Below are 15863 nucleotides of genomic sequence, written 5' to 3' on the forward strand. Positions count from 1 at the left end.
TTTAAGGTGATTTTGAGACTTAGGAAAACATAACATGATAAAGGAATGCAAGCCCAAGAATACCCCTGACAAAAGCAGCAAACCATTATGTGTTAGATGAAATGAAAAGGAAACAAGGCTCTTTAAGGTTATTTATATAATCAAAAATATTTTATAAGCTTTACAGTATTTTAGAGAAACACGAATACTTAAATTACAGAAGCAAAGTAGCATTTCACAAACCAATCAAAGTAAAGCAAAACAATTTCTCCTCCTTCTACCAAAGAAGTATTTTTAGCACCAAATATTGATGGGACCAGCTGTACAGATTCACTTATGTACTGGTTTTCACTGAGATAAAGTTAATTTTCTTCAGACCACCATACCTGCTAGTACGTTTTGGATTTGTGACCAAAACAATGTTGATAACACAGGGATGTTTTAGTTATTGCTGAGCAGTGCTTACACAGAGTCAAGGCCTTTGCTGCTCCTCACCCCACCCCACCAGCGAGTAGGCTGGGGGTGCACAAGAAGCTGGGAGGGGGCACAGCCGAGACAGCTGACCCCAGCTGACCAAAGGGATATTCCACACCATATGAGGTCATGCTCAGCAATAAAAACTGCGGGGAAGAAGGAGGGAGAGGGGACATTCAGAGTGATGGCATCCGTCTTCCCAAGTAACTGTTACGCATGATGGAGCCCTGCTTTCCTGGAGATGGCTGAACACCTGCCTGCCCAGGGGAAGGAGTGAAGGAATTCCTTGCTTTGCTTTGCTTGTGTGCGCGGCTTTTGCTTTCCCTATTAAACTGTCTTTATCTCAACCCACGAGTGTTCTCACTTTTACCCTTCTGATTCTCTCCCCCATCCCACTGGGGGAGAGTGAGCGAGCAGCTGTGTGGGGCTTAGCTGCCTACCAAGGTTAAACTACAACTTATCAAAATGGATTTGGGGGTTTTTTGGTGGGTTGTTTTTTTTTTTTTTTTTTAGTTTTAAAAAGCACCATATAACATTAATTCAATTACAATGGCAAGAAATTTAAAACAAAACAAAACTCATTAAACCTTTTGTAGGTATTTCCACAAAAATGTGCGTATCGTTTCTTCAACTACAGTTTTTAGGTTAAATGATGGGAAGTAGAATATTTTGTTTGTGGGGTTAAAAAAAAAAGCTCACCCATTTTAGAAACTGTTTTTTTAAATCACTGTCTTCAGGGGATGCAGGAAGAATAATACATATTAAAAGATTGTAAAACAACTGAGAACATTTGTCGAACCCAATGTTATCCCTCACCAAAATAGGATCAAATTCTGGACATAACAGTTCCTTATGTCAGCACCCCAAACTACACAGAGCAAAGCCTTAAATGCCTAGAATAAAAATTTTCAACTAAATTCAGGAAAAATAGACTGTTTTCCATATTTTCAAACTCTAAAATGATTTAAAAAAAAAAAAAAAATGTTTTGTCCCTTTAAACATGCATGTCCCCCCACATCTTACCGCCTAATGTCTGCATCGCTAAATCCTTTAATATTTTCTCGAGGAATAGTTCGTGGTCGTCCACGTTTTTTTGGTCGTTTTCTTTCTGAGATGGAGTCACTATCAGATCCAGAATATCTTCTGCTCCTACTGCGTTTCCCTTCGCTTCCATTAAAGCTGATCTGGAATTTCAGATTAAGTAGTTCAAAGCTACGTTACTAAAACATTTTATTAATGTGTTATCTAGCCTGTCAAAAATGGGGGGGGGGGGGCGCCATGCGTGAAAACCACACAACCCAAAAGTACAAGCCAAAACAACAGCAATGAAAAAACAAACAAACAACAACAACAACAAAACTGAAGTTAGTTGGTCAAAACCCAGAGATACCTGTTTTGCACAGTTTCTCATCCTTGGGAGCATATATATTTCTTCAAGCTCTTTTTGTCTTTCCTCCTCTTCTATTCGTCGCCGCTGGACTTCTGGAATGATTTCTTCCCAGTTTCTTAAATTTTGTTCTGGTTCCAACTCAATGTCATCTTCATCCATATTGGAAAAGTTAGCCACCTTATGTATTGGAACATAAGTATTTTCACCAAATCAATACATGATTTTATTTAAACAAAGAGCCAGTAATTAATATTTTAGGAAAACTTAGTTCAGAATGGCATATCTTATTTATTTATATATACACAAAATGTACACATATAAAATACTTCATGAAGCACTGTCTCCAATGAAAGTATTTTCATATATGAAACATACACACTCCATGCAACATGGCTGAATAAAAAGATGAGAATCTTTTTCTTCTTTTACAAGTTGAGTAATATAGAAACACTATGAAATGCCTCCCCAATAGCTGTGATTGTTGTTTAATTTCCTTCAAAGCAGAAAGCAAGTCTAACTGAATGCCCGAGTTAATATGAAACTATAATAATGTAGAACTAATCAAACATTAATAAACTGTAGAAATCACAATATGTTGCAAATGAATGATTAGCAGGAAAGTGATTTAGTACTCTACTGATCTAAAAAAGTCCTGCCCTGCTTTAAACAAAAAACAAGCAAAAACACACCACACACCCCAAACCTACATAACAACAAGAACAAGATCCACAAAAAAACCCCCCAAAAACACAAAACCACCACACACAATTTGGACCCACTTAATATTTTAAGTGTTATCCAGTTAAGCATATCTGGCATTCATGTTTACATGGGGGCCAAAAGGAATTTCTAAAAGTCATCAACTAAGAAATCCAACCTTCATTCTCTGTTTGCAGAAGTACCACAGGTGCTTAACAGCATAAAGCATTAAATGAAAAACAGCCCTCCCCAGTATTCTAATAATTAAATCAAAGACTAATGTATTTGTAAATCTCTTCCTTATTTTGTTAGCAAAATACATTATGTATTTTTAAATGTTTGCACTGGCAGTAATTACCCTGTATAGGTGAAAAGACATTCTATACCAAAGAGTTGACTTATTGTTGCACCTGTTTCATAAGAATGAAGAAAATATGAATAGGTGCACAAAAGAAGAAGAAAAAGTAGCATTTACAAAGGAAAATATAATTAAGGGAAGAGGGAGGGAACAGAGCAATACCTTGAACTGTGAAAGCAACTCATCTCCTACAGTTAGTGGGCCTGGCTCATTTTCTCGAGTTTCAGCCCTCTTCAGGATTTCATCTATATCCATTTCCTGAAACAGAAGTTTATCTTTACAACAAAATAATTCATATGTATTTTTAGTTTCTCTGTCCATCAAGTGTAGATGCACTGTTCCATTTACCTGAGGCTCCTCTTCTTCGCCTTCAGGTTCTTTAAAAAGTTCCTCAGCACCGAACTTCAAAATTGCTGATAACTCTTCCTTATTAAAAGGTGTTGAGCTGAAATACAGAAAGTTTCAGATAAACACTTTATCTTAATGATTTTTTTCAAATTGCTATAACCATGAGTCAAACTTCCTTTTGACTTAAATAAAAGCTATCTTTAATATATTAATAAAAAAAAGTACAAAGACAATATACTTTGCAGTCTTTACTTACATAACTCATTACCACATACTTTTTGCCTTTTATTATTAACCAAGTGAAATGACTTGCATTTTTACTCAAATAGTCAGGTATACTTAAGCATAAGTTAATATGAAAGAATAAACAAACATACCTGGAAGGAGTAGAGCCTGTATGTAGTACAGTTTTCCCTGTAGTGTCCATTCTCTGAATTACTAAGTGATCTAACACCATCTTTTTCTTGGCTCTTTCAAGAATATCTTCTTCTACTGATCCTTTTGTGACTAGCCGATAAATATTAACCTATGCATATTATAAAAAAGGCTTTATTTACATGCTCACAAATTACACATGAAAACAATATTCAGATGAAGTTAACAAAAAACCCTTGAGCAACAACAGGGAAAAATGTTAGTCGTTATTACAAATCTTCTAAATCTTACTGAACTAGTATTTCATATATGAAACCAGTCAATCATGTTACCATAGTCTCTACATAAACTATTTTAAAAAAATTAAAAAAAAAAAGAAATTCTTAGACCTCTCCTCTTTAAACTTCCGTGATTAGGCACAAGCATGGCCACAAGGAAAAGTGTTATATCTGATTACTACTTGAAGTCTTCTGCAAGAAAGAAACCCAAGGAGAACTACGAAGTATTTAACTTTAAAATGGATGCGCCTGAAGTATAGCAGTTACTTTCTAGAATGACATGATGCCAATGCATGTGGGACAAGTCCACAACTCTTCTCCCTACCCATCCATATACTATGGCTGCCGTGCAATCTCTCCATATAGGGAAATATTAATTTTTTTTTTAAAAGGCAAATTAGCATTATTAACATTTTTAGACATTCTTGGCAGGTATCAGTTATTCTCAAAATACATGAGGACTGCGATGGCCCAGACAGACAGATTATGAGTACCATATGAAACCCTCCTTCAGGTTTGCAGCTTAAAAGTTTGTGTACCTGTTTCTTCTGTCCAATCCTATGAGCTCTAGCCTGTGCTTGCAGATCATTCTGTGGATTCCAGTCAGAATCAAATATAACTACAGTGTCAGCAGATGCCAAGTTTATACCTAATCCTCCAGCTCTGGTAGACAGCAAAAAGCAGAAGTCCTGAAATTATAAAATAAGAAATACCTTTATATATATTAGCTATAATATTTTTCAAGGAACCAATATGATGCTTCTTTATATGCTCTGTGGAGCAGACCATGAACTTGTACACTTCTTTAAGGATATCATATACATATGTTAGACTTGTAATGCAATAAGGTGCTTGTCATGGCTAGAGGCAGTAGGTCTCTATTAGAATAGAATGGAACAGACTACACTATTTCAGTTGGAAGGGACCTACAACGATCATCTAGTCCAACTGCCTGACCAATTCAGGGCTGACCAAAAGCTAAAGCATGTTCTTAAGGGCATTGTCCAAAGGCCTCTTACACACTGACAGGCTGGGGGCATCGACCACCTCTCTAGGAAGCCTGTTCCAGGGTTTGACCACCCTCTCTCTAAAGAAATGCTTCCTAATGTCCAGTCTGAACCTCCCCTGGTGCAGCTTTGAACCATTCCCACACGTCCTGTCACTGGATACCAGGGAAAAGAGATCAGCACCTGCCTCTCCACTTCCCCTCCCCAGGAAGCTGTAGAGAGCAATGAGGTCGCCCCTCAGCCTCCTTTTCTCCAAACTAGAGAAACCCAGAGTCCTCAGCCGCTCCTCATAGGACATGCCTTCCAGCCCTTCCACTGGCTTTGTTGCCCTCCCCTGGATGCATTCAAGGACCTTCACATCCTTCTTAAATTGTGGGGCCCAGAACTGCACACATTACTCAGGGTGAGGCCGCACCAACGCTGAACACAGTGGGATCATCACCTCTTTTGGCTGGCTGGTTATGCTGTGTTTGATGCACCCCAGGATGCAGTTTGCCCTCTTGGCTGCCAGGGCACACTGCTGACTCCTCTTGAGCCTGCTGTCAACCAGCACCCCCAGATCCCTTTCTGCAGGGCTGCTCTCCAGCCACTCCTCTCCCAGTCTATGCTTGTGTCCAGCATTACTCAATCTGGCATTTGTTCTTGTTAACTTTCATGTCACTGATGATTGCCCAATGCTCCAATCTATCCAGATCCCTCTGCAAGGCCTCTTGTCCCTCAAGAGAGTTAACAGCACCTCCCAGTTTGGCATCAGCAAACTTGCTAATGGTGCATTCAACTCCTGCATCCAGATCATTGATAAATATATTGACCAGGACTGGCCCTAGAATTGAGCCCTGAGGAACACCGCTGGTGACCGGTCACCATTCACTTCAACCCTTTGAGCTCTGCCCTCCAGCCAGTTCTTCACCCAGCGCACTGTGAACCTGCTCATCCCACAGTTGGACAACTTGTCCAGAAGGATGCTGTGAGGGACACTGTCAAAAGCCTTACTAAAATCCAGAAAGACTACATCCACCGCCTTCCCTTCATCCACTAGCAGGTGACCTGATCATAGAAGGAGATCAAATTGGTTAAACAGGACTTTCCCTTTGGGAACCCATGTTGACTGTGCCTGAGGATTGCATTGTTCTTTAAATGCCTTTCAACAGTACCAAATATAATCTTCTCCATAATTTTTCCAGGAACTGAGGTTAGACTCACAGGTCTGTAGTTCCCTGGGTCTTCCCTCACACCCTTCTTGTAGATTGGAATAACAGTGGCTAGCTTCCAGTCAGCAGGGACCTCCCCAGACTCCCAAAACCTTTGGTAGATGATCAAGAGGAGCCCTGCCATAACATCCGCTAGCTCCTTCAGTACTCTGGGGCGAATCCCATCAGGCCCCATGGACTTGTGAACATTCAGCTGATACAGCTGGTCCCTTACAATTTCAGTGTCCACAAATGGAAAGGCACTGTTCCCACACTCGTGGTCCTCCAACTCAGGGGATCAGGCAGCCCAAGGTCTATCAGTATTATTAAAGACTGAGGCAAAAAAAAGCATTGAATGCCTCTGCTTTGTCTTCATCCCTATTAGTCAGGTGACCATCTTCAACAAGTATCAGTCCAATATTTTCCTTAGACCTCCTCTTGCTATTAACATACTTAAAGCCTTTCTTGTTGTCTGACACAACACTGGCCAGTTTCAACTCTAGTTGAGCTTTGGCCTTTCATGTCTTCTCCCTGCATATACAAACCACGGCTCTGTAATCTTCCTGCAAAGCCTGACCTCGCTTCCAGAGATCATACAATTTCTTTTTCCTCTTGAGCTCCACGAGGAGTTCCCTCTTCAGCCAAGCTGGTCTTCTGCCCCACTTGCTTGACTTTCGACACAGTGGAATTGCCTGCTCCTGTGCTTCTAAAAGGTGGTTCTTAAAGGCTGACCAGCACTCATGGACTCCTAAGCCCTCAAAAGCAGATTCCCAGGGGACTCTGCTAAGTAGCTCCCCGAGTAGCTTAAAGTTTGCTCTCCTGAAGTCCAGGGTAGCAACTCTGCTGTCCTTTTTTCTCATTACACTGAAAATTTTCAACTCAACCATTTCATGATCACTTGTGGCCAAGACAGCCACCTACCATCACATCCCCCACAAGTCCTTCTCTATTCACAAATAGCAAGTCCAGGAGGGCATCTTTCCTAGTTGGCTCACCGAGTACTTGTGACAAGAAGTTATCTCCTACAAACTCCAAGAATTTCCAAGACCTGCTCGTCACAGCAGTATGGCATTCCCAGTTGATGTCTGGGAAGTTGAAATCTCCCATAAGGACAAGGGCTACCAATCCAGAGATTTCTCCTAATTGCCTATGGAATAACTCACTGGTGCTTACATCCTGGCTGGGCGATCGGTTGTAGGCACCCACTACAACATCTCCTTTGTTTTCCATCCCCCTAATCCCCACCCAGAGGCTCTCAACCACATCATCATGAACTGTAAGGGCTGTACAATCAAACCTCTCCCTTACGTATAGTGCGACACCTCCACCTCGCCTGCCCTGCGAATCCCTCCTGAACAGCCTGTAGCCCTCCATCCCAGCACTCCAGTTATGGGACTCATTCCACCGGGTCTCACTAATAGCAATGACATCATAGCTCTGGGAACTGACCAACGCTTCCAGTTCATCCTGTTTGTTTCTCATACTGCATGCATTGGTGTACAAGCATTTCAGATATGCTCCCGAGCCCTCCACGCTCCCAGGAGCAGCCTAAATGCTCCCACTAGCATTGCCACCCTCAGGTGGTGCCATGCCAACCCTTGGCTTACCGTCAGCTCTCCTGTTGGTATCCCCTTCCCCCATCAATCCTAGTTTAAAGCTCTCGATCAGTATGTTGTGGGTTAACCCCTGTAGGCAGCTAAGCACCACACAGCCACTCCATCACTTCTCCCCCACACCCTCAGTGGGACAAGGGAAGAGGAAAGGAAGACTAAAAGCAAGGAAACTTGGGGATTGAGATAAAAATTGTTTAATGAGCAAAGGAGAAGTGGAAGAAGAGATAAAGAAAACAAAACAAGCAATGCAAAGGCAATCACTCACCACCTCCCATGGGTAGGACTGATGCCCAGCCAGTTCCCAAGCAAAAGATGGCTAACCTGGCTAACCTCCCTAACCCTCCTCCTCTCCCTTTTTATTGCTGAACATGATGTTATATGGCATGGAATACCTCTTTGGTTAATTCGGGTCATCTGCCTGGTTATGTCCCCTCACAACTTCTTGCGCACCCCCAATCTATTCACTGGGGGGGCAGAGTAAGAAACAGAGAAGGCCTTGACACTATGCAAACACTGTTCAGCAACAGCTAACACACTGGTGTGTTATTAGCATTGTTTTTATCACAAATCTAAAACTCAGCATCATACAAGCTGCTATGAAGACAATTAACTCCAGCCCAGCCAGACCCAGTGTAAGTATAAAGCAAACTGATATCAGTTTCTCTTGTGAACAGTTATTGACTTCTCCGTGGTTTAAAGGAAGCAGCATCCTAGAAGATGAGCAAAAGCCACTTGGGGAGAAAAAAAACAAGCAAAACACTGGCCAAAAGTACAAACCCCCTTGTTGTTAAAGCCTCATGTGTGCCCAAGTCCCTCTGGTGTTTTTGTTAAGGAAACTGAAGTGTTCTGCCGGGGTCAATGCTCTTCAACGTATTCATAAACAATATTAAAATGAGATGAGCAATGATGTGACAAAGTTTGCAGATGATACGGAGTTATTGAGGGACAAGTACAAAGGACTACAGAAGGATCTTATGAGACAGGCAATAAAAAAGCATATGAAATTAAAGATAAAGTGAAATAGGAAATAAATTTGAGTTTTAAATACAGCGAAAGGTAATAGCAAGACATTACTGCTCAGGAATGAGTCCTTGGAGTTGTTGTAGATATTTCCATGAATACCTTAGCTCAGTAATAGCAAAAAAAAAAAAAAGTATGAAGTTTTATTGATTATTAGGAAAGAAATAGAGAATAAAACAGGAAACAATTTTATTGCTACACAACTCCATAGTTTGCCTCCATTCTTGAATACTGTGTGAAGTTTGGATCCCTCTTCATCTTAAAAACTGTACAGTACAACTACAAGGATTCCAGAAAAAGACAATGATGTCTATACTAGAAATTTAAAACAGAACTAACTTCTGTATTTAACAAATATCTGAAGTTTATGTTATGAAATTAAGTCCTTCCTCCTCAACCATAGCAGAAACATAAACTCAGCAGCAACTGACAAATGCTATGCTTCTATTACTGAAAAACCCTGTCAGTGTAGGACAAAAGACCTAAGATTATCAAAGGTATGGAATGGCTTCCATAGTAAGAAACCTAAATAAACTAGGAATCTTAAGAGGTACACAAACTAGAAATCAGTTCTTCAGTTTCTTCCAGGGCAAGGAAATAAGAGGCAAAACATGAAGATAACAGAAGCCAGATTTAAAGCTATTAAAGACAGTTTTTCTTCATGCAAGGATATACACAACTCAGTTCTGCCCATTGCCTAAGTAGATTTTCAATGTCAAAAGCTTGTGTAAAAGTTCAGTGCTCCTGTAAAAATGGAAGGATTAAGTCCTACACAATGAAATAAATTAAATTATTCAGTTTTTATTCAGTACTTAAAATTACTTTGATAAAGAGCACTGACAAAAATCTAAAAATATAACTATGTAGTTATATTAGTTAAACACCATTTTCATAAATTCTGTGTTTCTTATTTAACCTCCTCCTAGTTTTTTTAGGGTTTTTTTTGTGTTTGTTTGGGTTTGGGGGGGGTTTTTTTGGTTGTGGATTTGTGGGGGTTTTTTGTTTGTTAATAGTTGTAAACCTTATAGTCTAGGCAATAACAACGGAATTTCAACATAATACATCTCTCACTTTATTCTATCTTCAATTTCTGTGTAATATTTGTTATATTTCTTGGGGGAAAAAAAATAAAGCTGAGTAGATTAAAAAAACAACCACCCACTAATACCATACCTCTGATCCTTCTGCATTAAAATGGTCCAGGGCTTGTTTCCTCAATTCCCCTTTTATTGATCCGTCAAGTCTCTAAAGAGATTGAATAATACAGTTAAAAAGGAACTCCTACTATATTCTAATTGGAGCAACTTGAATTCTCAATTGCCAAAACAATTGGGGGGGGGGGGGGGGGGGGGGGGATAAGAGTAATGTAACACTTCATCTTTCCAATTCATCAGTTTAATTTCAAAATACTGTTTGGCATATAGTAATTGCCAGTCTTTTCCTGTACATAAAATTAAACTTTCATAAATCTTTCAACAAAAAGGACACTTTTCTTAAGATAAAGTGGTAAAGATCAAGGTTTCTTGGCTACTACCAGCAAAATTCTTACCTGAAAGGGAAACTGACGATACTTCAAATACTCTGCTAGGATGTCTAGCATTCTCACCATCTGAGAGAAAATCAGTACTCTGTTGCCACGTTCTCGTAGACGAATCAGTAGCTTGTCAAGAAGGATTAGTTTCCCACTGCTACGTATTAAATGCTACAAGACAAGAAAACATGTATTGCAAAATAAGTTTCACCTCAACACTAATATACACTGCAGGATGGTTAGACATTCATTAACTGAACATGAAAGTTTAATAAGTATTTAGTCAGTCCTGATCTTGTAAAAACTCATTATAAAAGCATTAAGTACTCTAACTGAAATCAACAGGAGTACTGACTAGCATGTTTTTCAAATAAATGCATTTCTCAGCTCTGGCTCATAAAACAGCATCTTAACATTTCATTAAAACATTAAGTAAATATACTGCGCTATGAGTTAGAGCAGTTAACAGTGTAGACATAAGTTCTTTTCTACCAAATAAACAACAACAACAACGAGACTACCTGACTACCTTAGTACTACTTGCTCCTCACTTTCTTTTGAACAGAAATAAGCATTGCTACTTGATCCTCTAAGAATTTTTAAACAATGTCTAATCAGTTGAGTTTCTCAGGCAAGATAAAAGTGAGAGGAATCTTGTTTGTAGAGGTCAACAGGCTTTAGCTAGGTTACAGTGTTAAGCCTTCTCAGCTCCAGTGGGAACAACAAGAACAGAAACTCAGGTGCATGCTGAATTTAATATTGAAAACATTAGGCCTCTAGCTGAAGAGGCTCAGGATAGAATTTTGGGGAATAAAAAAATTTGGAGTTAGGTGCTTTTATTCTTTATGCCAGAAATGAGAAGGATGTATAATTCATAATTAAAGCTAACAAAGCTTATTCAGATGAGCCAAGGAAATCACTGTTACAAGTATGCAATTATTAGCAATAATGGCTGAACAGTTCTGATGAGTTTAATTATAAATATAAGTAGTTAGAGTGTGCCAAGTTGCAAATGAAATATCCTTTAGCTTTGATAAGCACTTTATAATATAAAATAGCTTGTGCAGTGACAGCTTGTGATTTCAATCTAGTAGTTTTGGGAAAGTATTTAAATTATGAATTTCAAAGCTTACAGAAAAAAACCCCATATCTTTAAAAACATTTATGTTGTTATAAACTGCATCAATTATAACAGTCCTTTTATTTGTTGCTGTGGTTCTCAACAGTTTTAGTACAAAGATTAGTTAACCTTTACAAAAAAAACAAACTATAAACCCACAACACAATCACAGACCATCTTTGGTAGTGATGCTATAGTTGCTTTCATTTATAACAACAACAAAACCAGACTAAGCTTTGGATGTTTATTACTTTTATTTCCTTTCACTTTGGTTGTTTGAAGGCATGCAGAGAACAGTGTTTAATTACAAAAAAGCTTAAAGAGATTCTGCAGATTACTTTCTGCTATCACATGGATTGTTGGTGTACCACTGCCAGTCACATGCATTTGCATTTATATTCAATTTACATGTTTATTTAACTGCTTTATTTTAATCTGGGTTTAAAATAGGTCTTAAGTTTATTTAGTCTGAAAATACACAGACTATTTCAAACTATTTCCTTTTTATTTTGATCATAATTCAAGCCAGGGATATTTTATTTAGTATTGATCTCTCTATTATTCAGTTCTAGTTAAGAAACAAACAAACAAAAATAATCAATTCACTTACCTGTAAAACCCAGGATGCACATTTAATAGAGAACGTGTTCTTTCTTAATATACTTTAATAAGAACTAATAAATTGCCAGAACACTATAAAATTACTGCGTGCATATTAGAGATGTAAAAACACTTTAAAAAAAAAAAAAAGTATTACCTGTAAGGCCTCCTGTTTATTATAGAATTCATTATCATCCGGTGGTTTAATGAGGTAGCAATGGTTACAACACTTCTTGAGTTCCATCATGATGTTCAAAAAGCCTGAGGTACTGCCTTTTGAACCTTTACTCAGGGCTTTATAATTCCTGGTTAAAATCCACCTATGATATAGAATGTGCAATGGAAGTAATTTCTAACCACTTGTGGAAATATGAAGGATGTAAGCTCTCAAAATATCAGTTCAAATTGCATTATGAGAACTATTACACTTCAGTAATTTTCATATAGACATATCATTAAAATAGCAGGAATTAAAAAGTGTCATTACTTACTTGTAATATTGCTTCTGCAATGCACTCATTTCCATCCTCAAAATTTGTTCAACCTTAGCAGGTAAAGACTTTTCTACATCTTTTTTAACTCTTCTGAGTAGAAATGGTTCAAGTTCTTTGTGAAGACTTGCATAACCAAACTCTCTCCCTTTGCCATGCTCCTCTTCAAAATCTTCCCAGGAAGAAAACCTTCAACATAAGAAAGAATAAAGATAAAATAGTGACATACCATGAACACAGACACACAAAAACCTTAAATATACCACGTGCACACAAACACATATGGACTTCTTCCCCACTCCCCTCTGTTTTATTTAATAAGTTTCTGAATTTGCATCTCACAAGAAATTCCAAATATTTTGCCTGCAACTAGGAGAATGGAAATTTCCAAACACTTTTGCAGAATGAAAATTCAAAAAAACCTACTGAATTTTAATTTCTCCAGTGAAAACCCAACATTTTACTTTTCTGCATGGAAACCCAGGTAGAAGGTTGCAGAAATTCCATTATATTTCTCAAGAGCAGCATGAAAAAATAGTTGTATAGCTGGAGGAAGTGCAAGAGAACAGAAGAACAGACCACTTCACATACTTTTTGCAGCTTGTATGGACTAGCTGAAATGTGATTATCCTCTGGTATGTGCTAACAGACTAAGAGAATGGACTTTGTGATCAAATGAAGAATAGGTGCCGGACAACAACCTTAGTGGCTTTGCTTGTAAGGTTCTGAAGAAGTCAATGCAATGCATAGCTCCAAAACTAATCGGAGCTACAGTGCTTTGTATTTACAAGATATGTGCTCTTATTTATCCCAGATATAAAGAGAGGTCAGTATAGAATAACATCAATACAGTAAACCTATTCTATGCAAACCATAAGGGCAAATTGGCTGCCTGGCTGAACTACTGGATATCGGGCATTGTGGTACAATCTTGTTTTCATTCATAGTACTAACACAGAAAAGAAGACATCCTCAGCCCCATTCTATTTCCCTAGAGTAAATCCATGTGATTTTCCTTTTAGATTAAGATGAAGTGGTTCTGAGCCATACATCAATCCATCTTTTTTGTGGACTGCTAAAACAGAAAAAGTGACGACTGCTACCAAAACAATTTATCAAGAGCAGCATGAAAAATACATGCATCTATTTTATATAAAATATTTAAACTATTTCACAATACAATTTTTTATCTCTATTGATTCTCCAATCACTACAATATTCCACCGTAAGAAACTTGACCACAAAAAAAAAAAAAAAAAAAAAAAATCACATTCCTTACTTTTCTGGCATGATGAAGTGCAGCAAAGACCAAAGCTCTTTTAGGGAGTTTTGCAGAGGGGTTCCAGTAATAAGAAGACGATGATTAGACTTAAAGTCTATTAAAGTCTTGTACAGAAGGGAATCATCATTTTTTAAACGATGAGCTTCATCAACTCCTATAAATACCCAATTCAGACCACCAAGGAATGACTTAAAGAAATTGGGGGGGGGGGGGGGGGGGGGGGGGGGGAGAGACATTATACAAGTTAATATATTATGCAATTTCTGACATTTTACATGAGGTTATATATACACCATCACTCATTTTATTTTAATAACAAATGGACACCTATATGTTTTTAGTATTAATTATGGTTTCTATGTTTGCTGGATTCAACAAAAGGCTACGCAGGCATCCCAAGTTTAAAAGGAAAGTATAAACCAAGTTTATACTTGGGGGGGGAGGAGGAAGGCAAAAAGCTGATCTATAAATTTTCAATTGAAAAAAAAAAAAAAATTCCACTATTGACTCTTCTTTCCAGCATGTACAAACAAATCAAATAGAAAGCCAACAAGCAGAACTTTTTTAATTAAAATTTTCATATGCTATTAGGATTAACAATAACTCTTATGTGCTACCATCATGAAAAGAGTAGTAATATACATAATACTGCACACACAAATACAAAGATAAAACATGGGATTTCAGAGTTCTGAATCACAGGTGTTTGGGGCTAGGGCTTGGTTTGTTTTTTCAGTTCCTGGATGATGGTCTACAGGAAAGTAGAGATTTTGAGATGCGAAGAAATTACTACAGTAATGTGAAGCTCAAGCAAACTGAAGAAAAAGAAGTTTTACCCACTCGCTTGGGGGGGGGGGGGGGGGGGGGAGCAGAAAGCCTCACCACACATACATAAAATCTAAAAGTGCTTAAAGAAAATTTCACTGTCATACTTCCAAGAGTAAAGCTGTCGTACTCCCCATCAGAACCCAAATATGTGCCAACTCTAAAGGAGTTTTACATCCTACAAATGATTATATCTCCCTGAAGAAGTAAGTGTGATTACCTTATCCTTCAGCAAAATTTCATAAGTTGTTAGAAGTATATTAAATTTTAATCGCTTGGTCTGTGGATGCATCCATTCATGAGTTCTTATCTACAAGAAGAATCAAGTGAACTATAAGCTAGAGAAAAATGGTCTTATTGATCAGGATGACTTCAGGTACTACAGCAATACAGATGTTAAGTGACATACAAGAATCTGATCATGAAAAAGGAACATAACACGTGTAGCTTTTTTTTTTTTAAAGTTATTAAACAGTGGTGGTGGTGGGTGTTTGTTGGTTTTTGTTTGGTTGGGGTTTTTTTTGTGGATTTTTGTGTGTGTGTGTGTGTGTGTGTTTTGGTTTTTTGTGTTGGTTTTTTTTGGTTTGGTTTCTTTTTTGTTTTTGTTTGTTTGTTTGTTTTTGTTTTTAAAACTTTAATGGATAAGGTTACTTACATTCCTCCTTTCAGAAAACAAATTAAGATTATGTCTGTCTGGCTTAAATATTTATTTTATGCACCTAAATAATCACATGACAAAAGACAATTTATTTTCAAATTCAAGGTTGCATTTTTAATCCTTTTTATTATTAAGCAGGAATTAAATCTTTCACATACATTTATATCAGATCAAAATTTATGCTTTTAATTTGCATTTTAAACACATACAATGTTTCAAATAAGTATTTGCTCATTCCTAAAAAAAATATTGGAGATTAGCATAAGACAGGAACATGAAATGAGTCTTATTTACCACTAATCTTTTTCAATGATACAAAGAAATACTCACCATATTTCTGCTAGTTATATCTCCTAAGTAAACCACAGCATTCATCTGAGGAGCCCAAGTTTGAATCTCTCTCTGCCAAGATGTCAAGGTAGAAAGTGGCACGACTAGCAAGAAAGGCCCATACAGTTGATGTTCGTGAAACAGGTAGTTCAGAAAAGAAATTGTTTGTATTGTTTTACCCAGACCCATTTCATCTGCAAGAATACAACTATTCCCTCTAAAAAACAAAAAACAAACAAACAAAAATTATAAATGCTTTCAAATTAAAAACAACAAGACTAATTTAAGACTATAC

At 37.7% G+C, this 15863-nt stretch overlaps 1 protein-coding gene across 3 annotated transcripts in view; it reads right to left on the bottom strand.

Annotated features, from left to right (window-relative positions):
- LOC142403832 (chromodomain-helicase-DNA-binding protein 1-like) overlaps positions 1–15863 on the bottom strand; it is a 64387-nt gene that overhangs the window by 15809 nt on the left and 32715 nt on the right. For all 3 annotated transcript variants that reach the window (XM_075490134.1, XM_075490132.1, XM_075490133.1), the window contains 13 exons: positions 15569–15785; positions 14801–14890; positions 13753–13943; positions 12474–12662; positions 12140–12302; positions 10281–10433; positions 9905–9976; positions 4441–4590; positions 3626–3774; positions 3249–3345; positions 3063–3158; positions 1844–2020; positions 1477–1637 (listed from right to left, as the gene is read on the bottom strand). In XM_075490134.1, the coding sequence (XP_075346249.1) occupies positions 1477–1637; positions 1844–2020; positions 3063–3158; positions 3249–3345; positions 3626–3774; positions 4441–4590; positions 9905–9976; positions 10281–10433; positions 12140–12302; positions 12474–12662; positions 13753–13943; positions 14801–14890; positions 15569–15785 (1905 nt within the window). The remainder of the gene's footprint in view (positions 1–1476; positions 1638–1843; positions 2021–3062; positions 3159–3248; positions 3346–3625; positions 3775–4440; positions 4591–9904; positions 9977–10280; positions 10434–12139; positions 12303–12473; positions 12663–13752; positions 13944–14800; positions 14891–15568; positions 15786–15863) is intronic.

This window comes from Mycteria americana, unplaced genomic scaffold, assembly GCF_035582795.1.
Source record: "Mycteria americana isolate JAX WOST 10 ecotype Jacksonville Zoo and Gardens unplaced genomic scaffold, USCA_MyAme_1.0 Scaffold_44, whole genome shotgun sequence".
NCBI lineage: Eukaryota > Metazoa > Chordata > Aves > Ciconiiformes > Ciconiidae > Mycteria > Mycteria americana.